The sequence below is a fragment of the Rhododendron vialii genome, chromosome 7a (assembly GCF_030253575.1).
Source record: "Rhododendron vialii isolate Sample 1 chromosome 7a, ASM3025357v1".
NCBI lineage: Eukaryota > Viridiplantae > Streptophyta > Magnoliopsida > Ericales > Ericaceae > Rhododendron > Rhododendron vialii.
Genome location: NC_080563.1, coordinates 22,013,863 through 22,034,796, shown reverse-complemented (window position 1 = coordinate 22,034,796; position 20,934 = coordinate 22,013,863). Strand labels below are relative to the sequence as shown.

Below are 20,934 nucleotides of genomic sequence, written 5' to 3'. Positions count from 1 at the left end.
CTGTTCTTCTTAGTATTACTCTTTATTTAAACTACAAAAAGAAATTATATATTATCTCAAATATGTTTACAACTAGCTAATACGAACTCAGACAAATTAGTCAGCATCGATCATTGTCAAATGAATAAATTCCAACTAGACTACCATATATATACTATATAGACATTTATGTAAAATAAGTATGCAAATTAAAGAATCGATAATGTAAAGTGTGGTGATAATGTCAAAATTGTTTTTGTTAGTGTCAAAACTTCGATGCATAAAAATTTTGTACATTGCACATGGTACAAGCCGTTTATGCACTAGAATTTTGGCAACATCAAAAATAGTTTTGGCATTATCATTTCTCTTAATGTAAAAGAGCAATACGGATACAAACTATAGAAGAAACATTCGATTATACACGTCCGAAACCATTTCATGCACGTGGATCTCACTGTAGATGGGGTCTTTCATCCCGCACACATTAAATAATTCTATATATCTTTGTGTTTAGATCTAGGGACGAAGTCATGCTGGCCTGCTTGGGCATGTTTCCAATAATTTTCTTAGATAATTAACCCCTGCATGACTATGTATTTTTTCATCAAATTCATAAGATTTATGCACTTGGCACCACCATGATTTATAGAACCTTTTTTTTTTTTGGTGAACCCATAGAACTTATCTTAAAGCCTCAATTCAATAAATTTTTGTTTAGTAGTATCATAGTAGTTCATAGGGTGTATTCCTTTTACTTATCCAGTAGTCCTTCAAATAGTAGAATTAATTAAGAGCTTTATAATACTGTAACTAGTTGAGATTTGAATCTCTAATCAATCACAATGTGACTCAAATAAAAAGATTTTGGATTACAAATTACTAAGATATCAATATAATTAAACAAGATAAATCATGAGCATATAGTAGTATAATTTTTTTGATCCGCATAGTAGTATAATTTTTTTTTTGCTCGGTAGTAGTATAATTCATCTATCAGTTTTTATATTTCTTGAGGATTTCTATGTTCATATGTGAATGTAGTTTCGCATTCTAATATGTTTTTCTTCATGATTTGACTTAAAAAATCAGCACATTACGATACCGTAGTTGTATCAGTAGGTTTATCTTTGTCAAAATTCAACACCTCTAATGGCAAAATCGTGGCTCCGACTCTATCCAGATCGATCTGTACACTTTTATCTGTGTGTGACACATTAATTTGTTAAAACTAAATGTACGCAAGAGGCCTATAAGAACAAAAACTAAAACATCTAAAGTAAATAGGGATCGACAAATCGTGCTCATAGATAAATTAAAGTGGGAAATTAAACCGTAGAATAAAGTTACTTCCATACGTACGTACCAGGTGCCAATAACTGATTAATTTGTGTCTCGAACCAAACATATTATATAATTAAGACGGACCCTATTTAGGTACCTTTAATTCTTGGTGATGAGAAATCACTACACATACTTTAGCTCTGTGCCTCTGTGGGAAGTCAATGCTGTGGTGACACATTCAGAGAGAGAGAGAGAGAGAGAGAGAGAGAGAGAGGATTCCAAGAAAACGAGACAATCGAAACCAAGTTTCGCATCAACAAATTGGGTGGTTAATTTGGACATTGATAATGACGATTCTTGTTTGGATTTAATTAAGATTGTGGATTCGACCCAGAGAGGGTAATTTTTTTTTTTGTTTTGTTGTTGATGATATTTTTCATTTCTCTCTGAGGTTAATTACCTGGCTTTGAATCAGTAATTACCATGCAATTAAGACGATTGATTACCCTTGCCTTGTTCAACAAAGGAAGAACAAGTTTTGTCCCAAATGATATATATATATATATATATATATATATATATATATATATACAGTTCCCATCTTAAGCGGACGTCCTTATTTAACCAAAATGCGGACTTTTCGTTTAAGCCGTTGGATCTCATCCAACGGCTGTGATAAAAGGGAACGAATTCGCGGGTTAAAAGAAGATGGGTCGGGTAAAAAGACCACGCGGGTCGCTCCAATCAAACACGGGTCTCTCTTCCTCTACCGTACGACTTCGGCTTCTGCAATTTCAAACACACACAGCGATAGAGAGAGAAAGAGCGAAGAGAGAAGAAGAGACGCGAAGAGAGAAGAAGAGACACGAACACGAACGGAAGCAGGAGAAGATCGAAGAGACGAAGTACAAGAAGGTCGAAAAGGAAGACACGATCGAAAAGGTATCTCTCTCTCTGTCTGTTTGAATCTCTGTCTCTCTGTCTGTTAATGTTAGGGTTTTTTGTGTGAACTCAAACAGAGACCACGAAAAGGAAGACGAGATGAACAAATCGAACCCATGCTTTCCTAATTTACCCACGCTTTCCTAATTTTTCAATCTATTCCCCTTCTTCGACCTAATTTTTCAGTCTATTCCCTTTTTCTAATTTTTCAGTTTATTCCCCTTTCCTAATTTTTTAGCCATAATCAAAATCAAGTCCGCATTTTTTTTTTACTGTAATCTAGCTTCCTGCAATGTCATTGTTCTGTAATTTTTTTTTTTTTGAGTTAGGGTCTTCTTTTTTTTACTTAGGGTTTTTTTCCGAAAAAATGAAGTCAGCATTTCTTTTTTTTTTTTGAGTCAGGGTTGTTTTGTTTTTTCTTTTTTTGGGCTAGCTATACATTGCCCAAAACTCAACTCAACTATCTTTTCATGCTCTTGAAGTTTCACTTGTTTACCATACGTTTAGCACCAAAATCAGTTTGACTGTGAAGGTTCATTCCTATTTTTTTTTCCGTTTAGATATGGAGATTGATGGACAAGAAGAAAGCGATATGCCTCCACCGACCAACCACCAACGAAGGTCTGTCTCTCTCCCTCTCTCTTTTGGTTAAAAATGCAATTGTGTGATTGAATGCGAAGTTGATCAATTGTTATTGTTTGGTCTTTTGGGTTCTAGTATGCAGTGTTCTAATATGCCGTGTGAATCATCCGGTATTTCTTCTCAAGTAATTTACATCCCCCAAGTTAAGAATGAACTCATACCGAAAATCAACCAAGAGTTTGACAAATTAGAGGACGTTCTAAAGTTTTACAAGGGATATGGTAAAGAGGGAGGATTTGGTGTGCGATCGAGTTCTAGCAGAAAGAATAAAGATTATGTAGTCGTTAGAAAGGAGTATTGTTGTTTCAAAGAAGGGGAGGCGGTCCAAAAAAAAAATACTGAACCATCTAAACGGAAACGGGGGACAACTAGAGAGAATTGTGGTGCAAAATTGGCTGTTGTGAAGAAGGCTGAAAAGTATGTTGTCTCCCAATTTTTTGAGGGTCATAACCACCCCCTTACGTCTCCGAGGAGGGTGCATTTGTTGCGATGCTTTCGTAAGGTGTCATCTGCCAAAAAAGCTTTAGTAGATCAACTATCAGCAGCAAATGTCCCAACTTGTCAACAAATGAGTCTTTTTGAGTTGGAATCAGGAGGTCTTGAAAATGTTGGATGCTCACAACAAGACCTGTATAATTATAAAAGGGATAAGAAGATTTCTTTAGTTGGACATGATGCCAATTTGTTGAAGGAGCATTTTGAGATTGAAAAAGAAAAGAATGCTGGTTTTTATTTTACAATTGAGACAGATGATGAGGGGAGGATGACACATTGTTTTTGGGCAGATGCAACCGCTAGAAAGTCGTACAAGTATTTTGGGGATGTGGTGGTATTTGATACAACTTACAACACAAATCATTATTCTATGATTTTTGCACCTATTTTAGGGGTTAATCACCATAGGCAGACTACTATTTTTGGGTGTGCATTGTTATGTGATGAAAAAGCCGAGTCTTTTGAATGGCTTTTCAACGAATGGTTGAAGGCAATGCCCGCAGGCCCTCCCAAAATGATTATAACTGATCAGGATCTTGCAATGACAAAAGCAATTACTGTTGCTCTTCCGAATACGCTTCACAGGTATTGCATGTGGCACATTACGAATAAGTTTTCCGAAAAAATAAGTGCATTGGCCTACAAAGAGCATTATGTGGAGTTCAAGAATTGTATATGGAATTCCGAGACCCCTGAACAGTTCGAGGCTGGATGGGTAGAGGTGGTAAACAAAGCTAACTTATCCGGCAATGATTGGTTAGAAAACTTATACGAAATTCGTGAGAGATGGGTTCCTGCATACGTGAGACACATTTTTTCTGCTCACATGACTAGTAGTCAAAGAGCCGAAATTACTCATGCATTTTTCAAGAGGTATGTGTCTAAAGAAAATTCATTGTTGGAGTTTGTGACGCGGTTTGAGAGGGCACTTTCCAAAGTACGCCATAATGAGTTGGATATGGATCATAAAGACGTCAATGAGAAACCACACTTGAAAACTATGTATTCCATGGAATCGACAATGAGTGAAATCTATACAATTGAGATATTTTACATGTTTCAAGAGGAGCTCTTTCAAAATGTGGCGTATAAGTTGACGGCAACAAACGAGGATGAACATCATTGTGTCTACACCGTTCAAAGGGTAAAAGGGAGTGGTTTGAGGGTTCGTGAGGTTGTGGTAGATAAGTTGTCAAACCATGTCCGTTGTAGTTGTAAGATGTTTGAGTGTGCCGGAATTCCTTGTCGGCATATGTTGGCTTACTTTTCTAGAATGCAAATGGATGATTTGCCTAATGAATACATCTTACGGAGGTGGACAAAATCAGCGAAGGCGATGCGAGTGAGAGATGACTTGGGTTCGGGCATCAAAGAAATATATGACATGTCTTTGTTAGAGCGGCGAAATAGACTCTTCCAACTTGCTTCCACTTTAATTGATGAGGCCGCACTAACTGAGGACGGAACACAAATTGTGGAAGAACTTTTGAGTTCGGGTCAAAAGAAGCTATGTGACATGAAAAAAGTAAGCCAAGATGGTGTAGGGAGTTCTATCCAAATGCCGATTTTTCGTGACCATGGTTTGAAAGAACCACTTCAAGTGAGGGCAAAGGGTTGTGGTAAACGACTCAAGGGAGGGAAAGAGAAGGCTGCCAAGAAGGTTAGGCGTTGTAATGGTTGTGGGCTAATAGGCCAATCGCATGATAAACGGAATTGTCCCAAACTTCTCAACACGTACGTGATTAAAATTTGTAATTTCAATTTAATTGTTTCATTTTTACATGTTAATTGGGTTTTTTTTTTTGTTAGGTCTTCGCAAAATACTAGGTTGAATGACGAAGACGAAGACAATGACGACATTAACTATGACGATGCCGATGATTGTAAGTGTTTATAATAAAACGCATCAATTTTGTTTTGTTTCTTTTATTCATATTATCTTTATTTATGTTTCAGGATGGCTTTGGAACTCCTTACAAGATGGAGATGAGTAATTTCTGTAAAATGCTTCAATTATGGCTGTTTGGCTTTGGACATGTAACTTGTGGGATTTATCTTAGGCAGATAACTCATTGCTGGTTTTATAGTGGTTCCTATATATCCGTTGTCGATTTTCAACTCCTAACTTTGGGAGGGCTAAGAGATGCTTGATATTCTGGACTTCCACACTTTTTGGTGTTGTTGCTGGTATACCAACTTCAAGAATTGCTCCTGCTTTCATTCTATCAAAGTCCGAATGCTGCTGGATTCAGAGATCTAAACGAAGTTTGCTTGGATGTTTTTTCTTTGATTGTTGATGCTGCTCGAAGTGATATTGGCTCAAACTGCTATGGTCCTTACTTGTCTGTTGTATTCCAATAGGTGGAGCTGCTTGGAGTTTCTTAGTGTATATTTTTTCGTTCTGCTTTGGTGAATTTTTCAGATTGTAATACTGGAATTGGAGGGTCTTTTTCTTATGTTGTAATGCCTAGTCTTTTTCCTCTTTTAATCTTTGTATTTGTATCCCATCTACATTGATTAATAAAATTTGCTTTTGCCTATCAAAAAAACAAACTGCAGAATTGTGAGAGTCCTTAGGTGTTTCTATAAGCTTAGAAAGGAAATTTTGAACAATATGACCATTCATTCAAGTTTCTGATCAGCAGAAAAACAGAGTCCTCTTTCTCTCTAAAATGGAAAACTTTTTAAAGTGTACAGTTGGAGGGAAAGCAGAAAAACAGAGTAATATTTCGAGGAAAAAACAGAAAAAACATGCACAAACATTGTCAAGTGGGGTGGGGGAGGGAAGGGTCGCGACCATAGGTATTGAATGTTCCAAACTGTGGTGGGAAATAGGGATACATGGATGAAATGGAGATGAAAGCAAGGTATATGTATCGGTATCGGTTGCTCAAGTTCCAAATTTATACACATCACAAGTTATACATTGTCTTGAACATAAGCATTACATAACCCAACTAAAAGAAAATATACATGACGATCACCACAATTAAAATTCCCACTATTGCTCCAAGTAAGAACATTGCAATGTACACACAAAGTTTCGGCAGCTTGTAAGGAGCTTGGCCATCCATATTTGCTTGCATAGGTACGAGCAACGGTGGATAATCGGTGGGAAGTTGACCAAGTTGAGGAGACGGCATTTGCACATTGGAATGAGATTCAACAAACACACTCCAAGCATTTTTTGCCTCTTCCAATGACGGATACTTTTTAAATACAGCCCCAGAGAAGCGAGTTACTTGTTCGCTACAAGCTATCCAACTTTCATAGATTCCGGGGACTTTTCCAATAAAAACAACGTAATAGAACCTCTTTTCTGCCATTCCTAGATAAAAACATCAAATTCATAAGCAAATAAACCCAAATTTCTGATGATACAAAGAAATAGTGCAGCTTTTGTGAATCTTTCCAAGCCTAGTGAATCTTCCATTCTAAAACCACACAAAATTCATAGACAAAAACAACAGGAAAAAGAAATTTTATCCAGAAATTACACCCAAATTGATCAATCAGTCTTTGCTCATAAGGCAAGATTTTGATCTCAGCAGAAGTATTCAACCTGGAATTTAAAAGACACGGAAAATTTGTCTGCGGGATCTCATTTCCCCTCTTTTGAACACAATGAAATGCCAGTCAGATTATATGAGTCATCCCAATTTTGTCCATCAAATTGCTTAATCTCAACATGGGTTAGTGTTCCAAGATCAACACACCTAAATGTAACAGCTACCCCATCTGGATTTGATCGACGAGTGTAAAACGAGGTTATGCCACACACCTTACAGAACGTGTGCTTTGCAGTGTGAGTGCCGTAGGTGTAGGTCATAATGAATTGTTTCGAATCTCGTAAGAGTTCAAATCTTTCCGAAGGGACAATAAAGTGTGTGTTTCCTCTCATCAAACAGTCACTGTAGTTGCATTGCCAAGCTACAACACTGGAAAAAAAGAAATGCTGAGTTGATTTTCTCGAAAAAAAATCCTAACTAAAAAAAAAACCCTAAGTAAAAAAAAAAGACCCTAACTCAAAAAAAAAAAAAATTACAGAACAATGACATTGCAGGAAGCTAGATTACAGTAAAAAAAAAATGCGGACTTGATTTTGATTATGGCTAAAAAATTAGGAAAGGGGAATAAACTGAAAAATTAGAAAAAGGGAATAGACTGAAAAATTAGGTCGAAGAAGGGGAATAGATTGAAAAATTAGGAAAGCGTGGGTAAATTAGGAAAGCATGGGTTCGATTTGTTCATCTCGTCTTCCTTTTCGTGGTCTCTGTTTGAGTTCACACAAAAAACCCTAACATTAACAGACAGAGAGACAGAGATTCAAACAGACAGAGAGAGAGATACCTTTTCGATCGTGTCTTCCTTTTCGACCTTCTTGTACTTCGTCTCTTCGATCTTCTCCTGCTTCCGTTCGTGTTCGTGTCTCTTCTTCTCTCTTCGCGTCTCTTCTTCTCTCTTCGCTCTTTCTCTCTCTATCGCTGTGTGTGTTTGAAATTGCAGAAGCCGAAGTCGTACGGTAGAGGAAGAGAGACCCGTGTTTGATTGGAGCGACCCGCGTGGTCTTTTTACCCGACCCATCTTCTTTTAACCCGCGAATTCGTTCCCTTTTATCACAGCCGTTGGATGAGATCCAACGGCTTAAACGAAAAGTCCGCATTTTGGTTAAATAAGGACGTCCGCTTAAGATGGGAACTGTATATATATATATATATATATATATATATATATATATATATATATATTATAAAACAGAAGGGTGTGGAGACAAGTTGTTACAACGGCTCAGATTTGTTTGATCTAAGGGTTGACATGTGCTTTCCAACTCTCTTAAGAAAGTGCCCACAATCTTTCAAATATTTCATAAAAATGACATCTCTTTTTTTACACAACTTCTGTTGTTGGCATGATAAAAAAAAAAAAATTTCCAACTCCTGTCGTTTGGGCTCTCTCTCTCTCTCTCTCTCTCTCTCTCTCTCTCTCTCTCTCTCTCTCTCTCTCTCTCTCTCTCTCCTATCATCTACAAATTTCGTCAGAAGTTGGGCCAATAAACATTCATTTCGATTATAAAAAAAAAAAAAGAAACATTTCTTTGGGATTTTTTATATATTCCAACGAAGCTGGTTGAAGAAAGTTGCGTGAAAAGCTGGGCCAAGAAAGCTAATGTAATGGGTCTAACAAAGAAACCATTTTTTGAAAGTCGTGTGAAACATTCCTTCGGGATTTTTTTGGGAAAGTTTTTGGTGCTTGTTTCTTTTCAGGGTGCAAGTAGTATTTAAATTTCAATATAACTGCTGTTCCGAGTGGAATTTGTGCATGTTCTAAATGTTCAAGAAATTTGGGTGATTTTTTTGGTGTGGGTGGGTATGTGTGTTGTTAAATGTTACACATAATCGAGTTTTGTTATTTTGACTCCTCTTGACGTTCCGTTTTGAATGATAGTTTAGTAGTATAGTCCGCGCCCAGGTCCATGTGTTTTTAGACCCTTCTTTTTCTCCCTTCCTTGTTCTATTATCATTGGGTTGCTCGTGTCTGCATGAGTAGAAATTGATGCAATTCTTGGCAGAAATTGAATTTCAAAATAGTAATTCTATGGGTACATAATTTTTAGCAAATTGAGCCAATTCCGATCGGAGTGGTAGTGCCGTAGGCACGGACAAGCACTATGCCTCCGGTGATCGCTTACACTTAGGTATTTCAACCAAAGCCTGAGTTCTTTGTAGCTTTTTTCGATAGCCAGTTTTTTTCTCGTGGTCCGAACTAATTTTTTTTTACTCTTTATATGGTTAATTTATGGTGTTTGATAACTATTAGTGATTAAAGTTACATTGAGGTTTTTGATTTATGGGTTCTAATATGTTCTTCTTCTTTTTTTGTAAATGAGTATAATAGATGAGGTGGGGGATCCATAGTAGTACTATTTTAACTTTTTTACTTGGTATTTATTGGGATTCCATAAGCAAATTGATAATTTTTTGTAACTAGCTTAAAAGTTTAATTGGGGGAGTACCGTAAGCATGTGTAATTCTCTTTCGTGCCACTAAGAAAAAGATTACATACTACACACTAATAAATTGATTTAGTGTTTGAACCACTAGCTAGCAAGTGCCATAGGTACGTGCAATTCCAACCGGAGTGCGTAGTGCCGTTGGCACGGGTAAGCACTGGTATATATATATAGAGTTAGGTTCCGGTGAGGGATCCCTTATTTTATTAAAATGTGGGACTCCCATTCCAGATTGAATTTCGATGATCCGAGCCGCTCAAAGTGATCAGAACGTGATTTTAAGGGTCTCCGCGAGAAATCAGGAAAAAAAATGACCGGGAAGAGCTTCATCCGAGCAGTTTTCATTGAACGGTTCAAAAAAAACTGCTCGGATGACGCCCTTCCCGGTCATTTTTTTTGCTGATTTCTCGCGAGGACCCTTAAAATTACGTTCTGCACACATTGAACGGTTCGAATTTTCAAAATTTGATCGAGAAATGAAAATCCTTCATTTTAACAAAATGAGGGATCCCTCACTTGAAAATTCCTCTAATATATATATATATATATATATATATATATATATATATATATATATATATATATATATATAGAGAGAGAGAGAGAGAGAGTGTGTAAGCTTCTAATGCGGACCTCCGCATCCAAGCAAAGTGTGGACCTCCTCTTTTCCGATCGAATTTCTATTATTCGAGCCGCTCAATGTATTTAGAACGTGATTTTAAGGGTATTCGAGAGAAATCGGCAAAAAAAAAAACCGGGAAGGACTTCATTCGAGTAGTTTTTGTTTATTTTTTATTGAACGGTTCAAATAAAAACTGCTCAAATCAAACCTTTCCCGGTCATTTTTTTTGCCGATTTCTCGTGGCTACTTTTAAAATTACGTTCTGAACACATTGAACGGCTCGGATCATCAAAATTCAATCGAAAAAGGGGAAGAAATAGGATGGTCCGCACTTGCTTGGATATGGAGATCCGCATTAGAAGCTTACTGTATATATATACACACACTCCCTTATATAACGAGTGACTCGATATTACAGGAGTTGCGAGGAAAGCTGGAGCACGTTTTCCGATAGTGATGATCAAATCAAGGAGACCAGCCATTTAGGGCAATTTCGGTTACTACAGTGGAGTAGTATATCGGAGTAGTTAATTACGTACTGTACGTGCATGGTACATCCACTTTGTGTAGGAGTGTACTATTTAGTGATTCAAACCCAAATTAATTATCTTCAGTGCTTATTATACATCCACTTCCTAAAATTAAAACCCTTTTTTTCATCCTTAATTTAATGTATGTCCATTAAAGTCCAATTCGATTGATCCCATCTACTACAGGGAACATGAAAGGTTCATGATTCCATCGCGCGCAACTTAACAGCTAGACTACCCCTTAGATTTCTATAGTATCCTTGAGTACACTCAGGATTTTGTCGATCAACCAACTTTACTGCTCAGTACAATTAGTGAAGGATGGACGAGACAAGTCCAGTTAAGCATAGGCCTCAAAGAAAGAAGTTTCTTATGTAGCGCAAATGTTAACGTACCATAGGCCGGCGCCGGTATAGAAAGATAGTAGCCAAGTATATATGCTTGAGCTCTCCCTTGACATGATTTAATGTCCTATTATGGAGTGAACATTTTTGGAAGTATATTCTTTAGGAATCTAACTTCTTTGCGGTCTGCTTTTGGAGTAGTGCAAATCAGTCTGTAATCTTGACCATTCAAAATTAACTTTAACGGTGTAGTTTAATTTGTTGAAAAACTTTTTTTTTTTTTAGAAGAATAGATTTTTGTCGGGAGATTTTTCTTTTTGAATTCATAACATCAACCGCTGAGATGGACAATCGAGATAGATATATATATATATATATATATATATATATATATAGAGGCTTCCTGCGGCTTCTTTCTTATGAAATTTTGTTTCAAATTCCTTTTGGGTAAGGTCTACATGTCCCAATGCAAAATTTTGTTTAGGAATATACCCTATTGCATATGGTTCATCAGATCATGCTTATAAATTAACAAAAGTGGATGAAGGAATTAATAAATGCTTTAAGATATAGCTGTAACATCATTAGAACACCATACAGTTAAGTTTAAGTCCCATGCATATCAAATTCCTTGTCAATGTCAAACTTGGACCCCAAAAACTGACAAAAAAACTCTCTTCCAAGTAGTCAAACTTACTGTTATATTTTTGTTTTTTTATAGCAAATTTGACTTTGCGAAACCTTCCACCTCACCGAAGTCAACTAATTTCTCTTCCCTCGTCTCATCCTTCAAGGGGAAACCCCACATTGTGCCAAAATAGAATCAAACGGGATGCAACAATATCTTTATTTTATGAAAGTTTTAGCAGTGTAGCATGTCATATGAACCTGGGAAAATAATTTTAACACTAACGAGTCAGTAGACTTTACCTTAAGATTGTAATGTTTATAGCTGATTTTAAAGTCTTTGATAAACTATGCATTTAGAACCTGTGTCCACATAATATATTAGTGAGTAGTAGTAGTAGTAGTATAAGGCAGTGAAGTGAACTCAAGTGGTCGTATCCGGCCAATCAACAGCACGTCACGTACTACTGGCTCAAATCCAGTACGTTTGCCGACAATTGTGAGCCTACAAAAGCATTAAACCTGAGGGTGCAGACAAGGCTCCTCCTCCTACGCCGCCGCTGCCGCCGCGCGTAAAGTATATATATATTCAAACAAACAAACATTTCCAATATGTATCTACAACCTAGCTAGCTTCCCCTCTTCTTTCTCTTTTCCCGGCCCCAACAAATCCCAAAACCAAATAGAGCCTAATTTAACAGGATTAATCTGCAATGCACAATAGTAATTGAATTCACGAAAACCCATGTTTCCTTGTCTCAAAAGGGCTTATATATGAAATGAATCAGAATAATAATAGCTAGCTAGGATGCATGCATGCACATATCTAGCTGTTTAAGCAATCAAAACGGCTGAAAATTAATGTGCAGAATATGCAGGTTAATTTGTCCTGTCTTATGCAAAGAGTACCCCAAATAATCCGCATTGCCATTTTTGGTCCAATGATAGCTTCACGCACATTGGGTTACCCATATAGACAGACACTCCTTCCCAGGAATCTCCGGCCACAAGCATCATACCATACCACGAGACTTCCCCCAGTATGGTGGAGAGATTCTTTCAGTGATCCCAACCTGTGCTGCCCCCGGTCGCCCGAGAAACCTACAACGGTTTTTTTTTTGCTTGGCTGGCACAAGGGCTGCAAATAGCAAGAAATCGTATATAGTATTGGCCTATACGTTATAGGATTTTGGACCTCCGAAACGTTATTTACTTACTTGCCGACCAATACAACCACGAACTGGGGTACCTGTTACCGATACCCTATGATATCGTCAAATTACAATACTGATATGTATGCCAATAACGTGCTCATATCCTTTATTTTGGTGCCTATTCTGTCATGGGAAGAACATCCATCAAGGAAACTGCAAACTAATCTGTACCAACAAAACGACTATCTAAGATTATTGAAACCTCAGACCGAGGGGCAATGTCAGGGATTTTTAGTTTATTGTCCAATCCATAGGACACAAACACGCAGAAATCAAATTCGTATATACATGTGAAATTTATTTATACAAGTTCAAACCAAATATGGAACTGCAGGCAGTACAGGTGCCTGTAATTTCTCAACTTGGACAAGAAACAAGCTTGTCAAGATTCAGAGCCGAATGGTCAAGTCTCCGGAATTGAACTGGCGTCCTCTGTCTGAACATCAATATAGTCTATGAGATTTTCTGTTATTTCGGGAATGGAAGGAGCCTTAAAACTTCACCTGCTGAAAATAAAACCAAACAAAGCCCAAACTGGAAATTCCACAAAGTCTTCTTGGGTGTTGGACTTTAAAGGAATAAATCCCTAGAACCTTATTTTAATGAAAGAGGTGTACTCGCCACATATTGAAGATGATAGAAGTTTCGGAGCACAGCTTTGGCATGTGGGTATTTCCCGACAGATGATGTTGTAAATTTCTTTTCCGTCACTTGAGCTTTGTAACTCTCTGTCTCTTTCGCCCGTCCCCAGTATTCAATCCTGATCCACCTTTAGAATAACCCTTCTTTCCAAATTTGACATCTTTTCCACTAATCATGTAAACGTTTCCTGCTTCTGGTATGCTAAAGTCAGCTGGGTTTTTGTTGAGAGTGCAGATTCCATCCTTAGAAATGCCTCTCATGGGGTAAACAGTCCCAGTCATGTAATTAGCCTCCAAATCCATGAAATTAGTATTAGAGGGATAAATGATCCCTTTCTGCTTATTCTGAACTGGATTAGACTGGCAACTTGTTCGCAAAACACCACTTGTGCTTCCAGATTTTTGTGATTTAGGGCCTCTATGGTGCATAAGTGCTTTTCCTCGCTCTTCAGACTTTGTAAAACCAGCACCTCTTTTAAAGCTTCCCTCAGTTTGAAATGGAGAAACAAATGCAGCAACAGCAGGAACAGCAGGCGGACACTCACAAGATTTCTCTGCAATGTTTCTACCATAAAAAGGAGAAGGCGGGTTTCTTGGGATATCATTATATGCCCCAGGCCCTCGGTTGGAATGGTGATCGTAAGCAAACAGAGGTTTCTCAAGGACTTTTGGGTGGTTTGGACAAGGAAAGAAAGGTTTGGTGAAAAGCTTAGGGCTTCCATCCACACTGAAAGCTGAAGTTGACTGGACCCCAGCGTCCATGAGGCTTAGTAATTGCATGGCGGGTATGGTTTCATTGGAATTCAGATCCAGAGACCCTGGCACCTTTTCGTTAAGGTCAAATCCCCTATGCTTGTTAACAAACGGGTATTCGGCAGTTTCCCTTCTGATGGATTCTGAATGGGAATTCCTTTTCTGCTTTTCAAGGTCATTGGCATTTGGTTTCATAAAGTTGAGATCATGATCCCCAATCATTCTTTTCCCTTCAAGCGGTAGTTTAGGGAATTGTGGATGAAATTCAAAGCTACTTGATTGAGGTGCATGCATTTGAGGAATGTCGAAACCAAAAGCCATGTGATTTGGCCCTGCTTCTTCACCCTGTCGTGATTCATTAGGGCTACCTTTCCAGTTGCAATTTTGTGGGTTCCTGGTTCGAACAGAATCAGATGTTTGGACTCCACCTGTTTGCTTCTCTTTGTACTTCGAAAATGCACTAAACCCTGCAAAGGCAGAATTTCGCTCTGACTGTCCGAAATTGAAATTATTCCCATGGGTTTCAGAGAAACAATTGCTCGGATTTCGTTTGATAGGTCCCACATTCTCACTTGTTCTAACAATACCCATACCAGAAACAGGATTTGTCACGCGGCATTTATCTTCCGGTAACGATGTTAGCATCCCATTCCCATGTACTCGAGCAAAACCCATTAGCTCAGTGTCCCTTTTGTCCTTGGTGTGTTTTGGGAAGAAAAAGTTTCTTTCCGTCTCATGGCGATACCGTTCATACTGATTTCTTGCCAGGAGTTCAACTATTTCCATTGGAATGTCATCATTTCCTTGTTCATTAACTTCTTCAGTCCTTTGAGTACCAGAAAAATCCTGGAAAAGGAAGATTAACTTTCATCAAGTTTTCTGTACTCTCGAACATGGAATCACAGGAGCTCAGTTAAAGTTATCTCGCAGAAGTACCATGAAAACTGAAAGAAGAAAACCAAAAGATAGAGAGATTCACATACATAGAGAAGTATAAACATACGAAAACTTGCACCAATACATATATATATATATATATATATACGCGTGCGCGCGCATTGCACTGCACTGCACCAACAACAATACAAGTACCACAGCAAGGGAACTCTATGTATCATTGGCTTTATGAATGCATGAATCAATCATCACTGCACCTATTAATATGACATGAGCAACTACATTAGGAAAAAATAACTCGGTTATGCGAACAACTGCTTCCAGATCTAGTCCCAGCGAAGACATCATTGTCTACAACTGTGTAAACTGGAAACTATATGGGCTGATAACTAGAGTTCGCTGCAAATAAAAAAAAATGGTCAGCAGCTGTTCCAATTTTTGTGTGCAAATTGCAATTTGCAGGACCTACTCCAGTTTCTCATCAGAAACTCAATATCCCATCTCAGTGATGGAAATACATCCTAAAACATATTCTGGATGATATAGCTCAACTGTAACAGAGTTTCAATTACATGGAACTCGCTCATTTTCTTGTGGGAAGCAAAAATTGTGCAAGAAAAAGAAAATAAAATCACAATATTATGAAAAGATTTGAAACAAATTACTAAGAAACCAAATACTTAGAGGTTCTCCAATTTTTACTTATGCGAGGTTTGTCTAACTATGGGGATAGAAAAAATTTTATCTTAGCCAAAATCGTATGTTTGTTCCTTTGTAGATAACAGTCTTCAAACATCAGTAGAATAACTTGTACAAACAAATTTTGTAATTGCAACTCAATGAGCTATATGTGTCAGTATTTCAGCCCAATACGGAGTTCACGCTCGATAGTACACTAAGCTCCAGTCAAGTTAATAATTGCACTAATTGTATGTATTCATCTCTGGTGGAGAAATTTAAAGCTAAGAACTTAATAGTAAAGAGAGAAATATACCAAGTGTTGATGACGAGAAAAACTGCCATTTTCAACCCAAGGACCAAGATTTTGCATCTCACGCAAGGGGGACATTCTATTTGCAGCGATATTCTCATTGAGATCGCAAAGTAATCCTTTCCTGAAAAATTGGTCTGGTGCAGATTTTTGAGATGCACTTGACTCTCCAATATGCATAAGAGCATTCCTCTGCTGAGTATCACCTCTTGGAGTGTCCTTCCGCAGGGGCAATAACAAATCACTCCCGTCTCCACCTTTTTCATTTCGGTGCGCCACCACCAAGCTGTTAAGGGAGAGATCCGGACCTTTTCCACCAATTGAAATCTGAGCTGAGGATTCAGTCTCCTTGATACCTAAACATTTTCTCATGATTGAACTTTCTCCAAGCAAGCTGGTCCTCTTAGGCACTAAAGAAGCCTTCCCTGCTCCAACTTGTTTGTTTTTCTTCTTACACAAAATACCGTTTCCCTCGGGTTCTTGTGGGGACAGAGAACTTCTAAAATAGGGTTTTATTCTGCTCTTGGTCATGGATGTATTATGCGCTGATTGGGACACACCGCCATCAGAAGCAGCAGAATATTTTCCCACACCTCCAATTTTGAATGGGTTTATTTTCCGCATAACCCCTCCTTGAGGCATTGAGGGAGAATAACCGCCCTCGAGTGGAATTTTCTTGTTTTTCTTTTCACTTTGTGTAGGATTTCCGTCAATTCTCCTGTTAGTAATTTCTGAACCTTCCTTGAAAACCCTGGCTTTTTTGGTCAGTTTGCTCGAGCAGATCAAATCCTGGGGTGATTTCCCTTCTTTGTCTAAAGATATCTTTCTTTTACCTTTAGGATCCTCGAAATGCTTCCTAATACTTCCTTGGACAGCCAAGTGATCACGAAGAGACGAAACTGTATCTAACCCAGAAGACATAGTGGGTATTCCACAAGAAGGACCACCTTCTGTTCTAATCCGATCATTTTCAGAGTTCCTTTTCGAACCCAACAACTCTGCCAAAAGACGCACTTTTCGAGTTCTTTGCCGTGTCGAAAGACTTGGGCTATCCATGTGCTGATCACGATGAACAGTTTCAGCCAAGATCTCATCATTTTCTTCCAGGTCAAGGGAAGGACGTTTGCCTGTTTGCCCCTTAGAAAAGTTCATACCATGAGGAGCCATTGATGCAATTCTCTGCTCACCATCATAAGAAGCCAGTGTCCCCATTTGACGGATTTCAGATGATTTTCTAGCCATATGTTCAGGATTCTTGAGATCAGCAGAAGCGTGAATTCTGTAGTTTGGTGCACAAAGTTCCATAAAACCATGGGCATTTGATACAAATTCATCTGTTTCAAGAATCAGAGAATTACTAAACAAGTGGCATCTACACTAATCAATACAAAGCAGTTGCCAAAGAAAGATGTCAATTACTTGGGCCATTTGCATGCCTTTCTTGAATAGACCACGGATTAGATGCTGGTAAATCATGCATTGGATCCACATCAGTTCTTGCACCATTCCCATTACCTGGGAGAAAACGGGATAAAAAATCACATAGATAGAGACACATGAAACTAAATGGTGCTTAATTTTAAATGGGATCAATACAGAACTAATCAGGCAGAGGCTTTACCAACAACAGCTGCACATCCAATTTCATGTTTCTTTTCTTTGTTATAACAACATGATGAAAGACGAATTTCATCTTTATTGCCAGAATTATTGCCATCACTTTTCCTTCCTGCTAAATGCCCCGGATCTGGAGATATCTGCAAATCTGAGAGCACCATTGCTGTACCATTAGGGAATATGTGAGGACAAGTGCTTGCGGCTATAACTCCAGTTTGAAACTGATCACAAACAATTCCAGTTTCTTCTGCAACACTTGTACCACCAATCTCCCTCAGGCAATTTTGGCAGCGCCACCATCTGAATTTGGCAACATGCAAGGGAGGAAGCATGTTTGGTTGCTCCTCTAACTTATTTTGGTTACCATCAAAAGGAAATGGCAAGCAAACACTAATGTCTTTTTTCCGCATTTCAGCAGCATATCCACTGCATACACAGAACAGGAAATTTGTGAAGAACTTATAACAGAAAAAATAAAAGAAGTACAACAACAAAAACAGTCAGCAGTATATCCACTGCAGTCACAATAGAGAAAATTAGTCAAGAACTTCCATGGAAGAAGAAGAAGAAGAAGATAGCCAGCTATGTAGAACGAGCGTGTTGCGATTAAATTGGCAGCAGTTCACACAAAAACTGCTCCAGTTGTCTGACTTTCTTTCTTAGAATATAACAGTATAGAAAACCAACTTAGCTGTTTGAGTTATTATAGAGCTCACTGTTGAAGCACTCAAGCACTACATCAAATGTGACTCCATTCCACGTATCGTCTAATTCGTGCAGAAATAAAGTCCAATATATGATCGACCAAAAATAATCAAATGTGAAAAATATCTTGCCCTTCAAGCTTAAAGACAGCTAGGACAAGTAGAAAACCACTGCAATATGCCATAAATAAACCAGCCAATATCACATTGTAAGGAAACAAGAACCGTGGGAAATGAACGCTATTGTCTGTCTTCAAAACGAACAAAAAGGAAAACAAACAAAACGAGAGAAAGTTAATGAAAAGATTGAGAATAATGAAATTACTCAGTCTACATAGTTCTCATATCACTTGCATGCATAACTAGATCCTATTGGTAGATATCATCAGCATGCACACACCAAAATCAGTTCAAAGAGACTTGGGGATACTTTGGCAAAGCCCTATAGAAGGGAAAGAACTTGAGATATGTATGATAACTGAAAAATAGTTTCTGATACCAAGAAAGAGTAATCCAAAATAGTCGGTACAAGGCTTACCGTATAGAAAAATGCTCACACTTGCTCGCCTCGCGATTGTTCTCCATAGCACTGGCAAGTTCTATAGATATCGCGTCAATCCTGATAATTGATCCCGATGACTTGGAAATGGGAGTAGAATTGCTTCGTTGATGATTTTCTTCCACCAAAACACTCCTCTCCATGTCAGAAGAATGGACTAAAATCTATCAAATCTCAAATGCAAACAACAATCAACAACAGGAATTGATAATCAAGTCAACCACATGCTAGAACAATGATTTAGGATATCAAACATCAGATATAGGCATCTGTAGGCCTCAACTTCAAAAGTGAATCACAAGTTCATGCTAAAGTACCAAAACGAAACGTTAGGTTTCAATCCATTAACACCAAGACTGAAGTGAAACAATATTATTTGAATCAATTCTAGTTACATGAATCCTAATAATTGATCAATGACTTGGAACGTGGAAATAGTATATGACATCTCTGATGATTATCTTAACATCCTCCATTACAACATTACCAAATGATCCACATCACAGTGTGAAACTACTTTGGATTTACCATGTCAAAGAAAGAACTCAAATCAAAGTGTTGAAACTTCTTTTTAAATCTCCAATGCAAACACAATACCTAATGATTGAGATCATAGATTCATAAAACAAGTCACTCATATGCTAGAACAATAAGTAAGAATACCAAACAAACATAAAGAGCTCAAACTACTAAGGTAAAAATAAGTACAAGCTTTAAGTACCAAAAAGAAAAGGTAAGGTTTCATTCCATAAGCAGTAAGGAAAACTGAAGTTAAACAATATATTGCATACTAGATGAAGCACAAACTAATTAAATACGCTTACTAATGATATCTGCCTCATAGAATAACAATTAAACCAACGAAAAAAAACTTACAGAACTTATATAAGGCAGCACTAAATCTAATGAACTACTGTATTAGAAACCCTAGTGGGTTACTTCTCTTTGAAAAGAAACAAAAGGAAGTCCATACATAGTCAATACTTACTTCATCTAAAGACAACCCAACCAATGTTTTGGGCCTTTTCTCTGGATCCACTCATACGATAATGTTTGGCAAACAGTTAGGGTTTCATTTCATGAGAAAAGATACTTCTTTAAATCAGGAAAATAAAAAACCAAAGTACTTGAGTCCACGTATTATTAATTAAAGATAGACCCCAGAAGTGAAAAATCAACTCATCCCACAACTGAAAAAAGATTAAATCGGTATTCCACAAACATACACATCATTTCCACAAAACAGAAATTAGGGTTTGTACCCAAAAGAATTCAACATATAAAACCCAATCAAAACAAAAGAAAGCAATCAAGATCAGTCCGAGACGTATCACAAAATGATAGAGACAGCCGCACGAAATTAAAACCAGTAAAGGAATAGAGTAATTGCTCAACGAATTTCTAACGTACGATTCACATTAAAACTTCATCAAAAATGGAAATGATTAAGAGAAAAGAGAAGTGAGCTGAAATCAGCTAAAACTAGTTCAGACCCAATAAAGATAACCGAAAACCCATTTCAAAGATCCAAAGAAAATACCTTAGTTTATATCGATACCCAGATCGAAATGAGCAACTCTCTCTTTCTCTCACTAAGCTTCACTTGGATTCTCCACGGCCACTCCGAGAAACACTATCATCAGTTGAAGTACAAGTTGACGAAGCTAGAGGTGTGATCCTCATGGAGAGATTCACAGCCGATAGGGCGGAATTTGAGTGCGCTATCTGGACAAAACCCTAGCTGTAGGCTTAGGAAAAAGCAAAAAAGAAGAGAGAGAAAAACACTGTATATGTAGAGAGAGAAAGAGGGAGGAGAGAGAAATGGTTGTGGAGAGAGTGATGAGAGAGAGTATTTTTATCGGCTTTGTTGTAATAAAAGGAGTCCATATCTATGCTATATGGCCATCTCATATCTGTATGTATGTACGTCATTCATGTGAGTGTTTTGACTAGGGTTTCATGTATGTTCATGTACATCATATACCGTACGTGTGAACATTACCCACTCCTTTTCTCGAAAAAGCTAAGAAAATTGACGAAAGAACGGGCACGCGAGACCTACTCTGGATTTCCATGGATGATT

The 20,934-nt window shown here is 37.7% G+C and overlaps 3 protein-coding genes across 4 annotated transcripts; 1 reads left to right on the top strand and 2 right to left on the bottom strand.

The window, feature by feature from the left end:
• Positions 1-2,110: 2,110 nt before the first annotated feature.
• Positions 2,111-5,905, top strand: LOC131332522 (protein FAR1-RELATED SEQUENCE 5-like). 2 transcript variants are annotated; one of them, XR_009201673.1, is made up of 3 exons: positions 2,111-2,205; positions 2,766-2,826; positions 5,430-5,905. XR_009201673.1 is itself a non-coding variant. In XM_058366817.1 (3 exons), the coding sequence occupies exons 2-3, from the start codon at positions 2,924-2,926 to the stop codon at positions 5,237-5,239; spliced, it is 2,241 nt and encodes a 746-aa protein (XP_058222800.1). In that variant the 5' UTR covers positions 2,111-2,205; positions 2,766-2,923; the 3' UTR covers positions 5,240-5,330. The 2 variants fall into 2 exon arrangements, 1 of the variants encoding a protein (XP_058222800.1); XM_058366817.1 differs by lacking the exon at positions 5,430-5,905 and adding an exon at positions 5,152-5,330 and having other exon boundaries at positions 2,766-5,076.
• An 876-nt stretch (positions 5,906-6,781) lies between these two features.
• On the bottom strand, positions 6,782-11,656 carry LOC131332804 (uncharacterized). Its single transcript, XM_058367102.1, has 3 exons — positions 11,590-11,656; positions 7,693-7,783; positions 6,782-7,280 (listed from the first exon to the last, which is right to left on the bottom strand). Exons 1-3 carry the CDS (start codon positions 11,654-11,656, stop codon positions 6,944-6,946), a joined length of 495 nt encoding a protein of 164 aa, XP_058223085.1. The 3' UTR covers positions 6,782-6,943.
• A 1,199-nt stretch (positions 11,657-12,855) lies between these two features.
• Positions 12,856-20,717, bottom strand: LOC131333045 (protein EMBRYONIC FLOWER 1). Its single transcript, XM_058367354.1, has 6 exons — positions 20,392-20,717; positions 18,831-19,008; positions 17,593-18,014; positions 17,391-17,486; positions 15,975-17,305; positions 12,856-14,929 (listed from the first exon to the last, which is right to left on the bottom strand). Exons 2-6 carry the CDS (start codon positions 18,992-18,994, stop codon positions 13,397-13,399), a joined length of 3,546 nt encoding a protein of 1,181 aa, XP_058223337.1. The 5' UTR covers positions 18,995-19,008; positions 20,392-20,717; the 3' UTR covers positions 12,856-13,396.
• Between the last annotated feature and the right edge of the window lie 217 nt (positions 20,718-20,934).

Coding starts and splice junctions, on each gene's coding strand:
- LOC131332804 (XM_058367102.1), bottom strand. CDS start 11,656: ATGTGGGGTTTCCCCTTGAAGGATGAGACGAGGGAAGAGAAATTAGTT. Junction 7,784..11,589: donor TGACTTCGGTGAGGTGGAAG/GTTTCGCAAAGT, acceptor AGAGACGCGAAG/AGAGAAGAAGAGACACGAAC. Junction 7,281..7,692: donor AGGAAGACACGATCGAAAAG/GTATCTCTCTCT, acceptor CTTTTTTTCCAG/TGTTGTAGCTTGGCAATGCA.
- LOC131333045 (XM_058367354.1), bottom strand. CDS start 18,994: ATGGAGAGGAGTGTTTTGGTGGAAGAAAATCATCAACGAAGCAATTCT. Junction 17,487..17,592: donor TGGATGTGCAGCTGTTGTTG/GTAAAGCCTCTG, acceptor GTTTTCTCCCAG/GTAATGGGAATGGTGCAAGA. Junction 17,306..17,390: donor AAGGCATGCAAATGGCCCAA/GTAATTGACATC, acceptor TTCTTGAAACAG/ATGAATTTGTATCAAATGCC.
- LOC131332522 (XM_058366817.1), top strand. CDS start 2,924: ATGCAGTGTTCTAATATGCCGTGTGAATCATCCGGTATTTCTTCTCAA. Junction 5,077..5,151: donor TGTCCCAAACTTCTCAACAC/GTACGTGATTAA, acceptor TTTTTTTGTTAG/GTCTTCGCAAAATACTAGGT.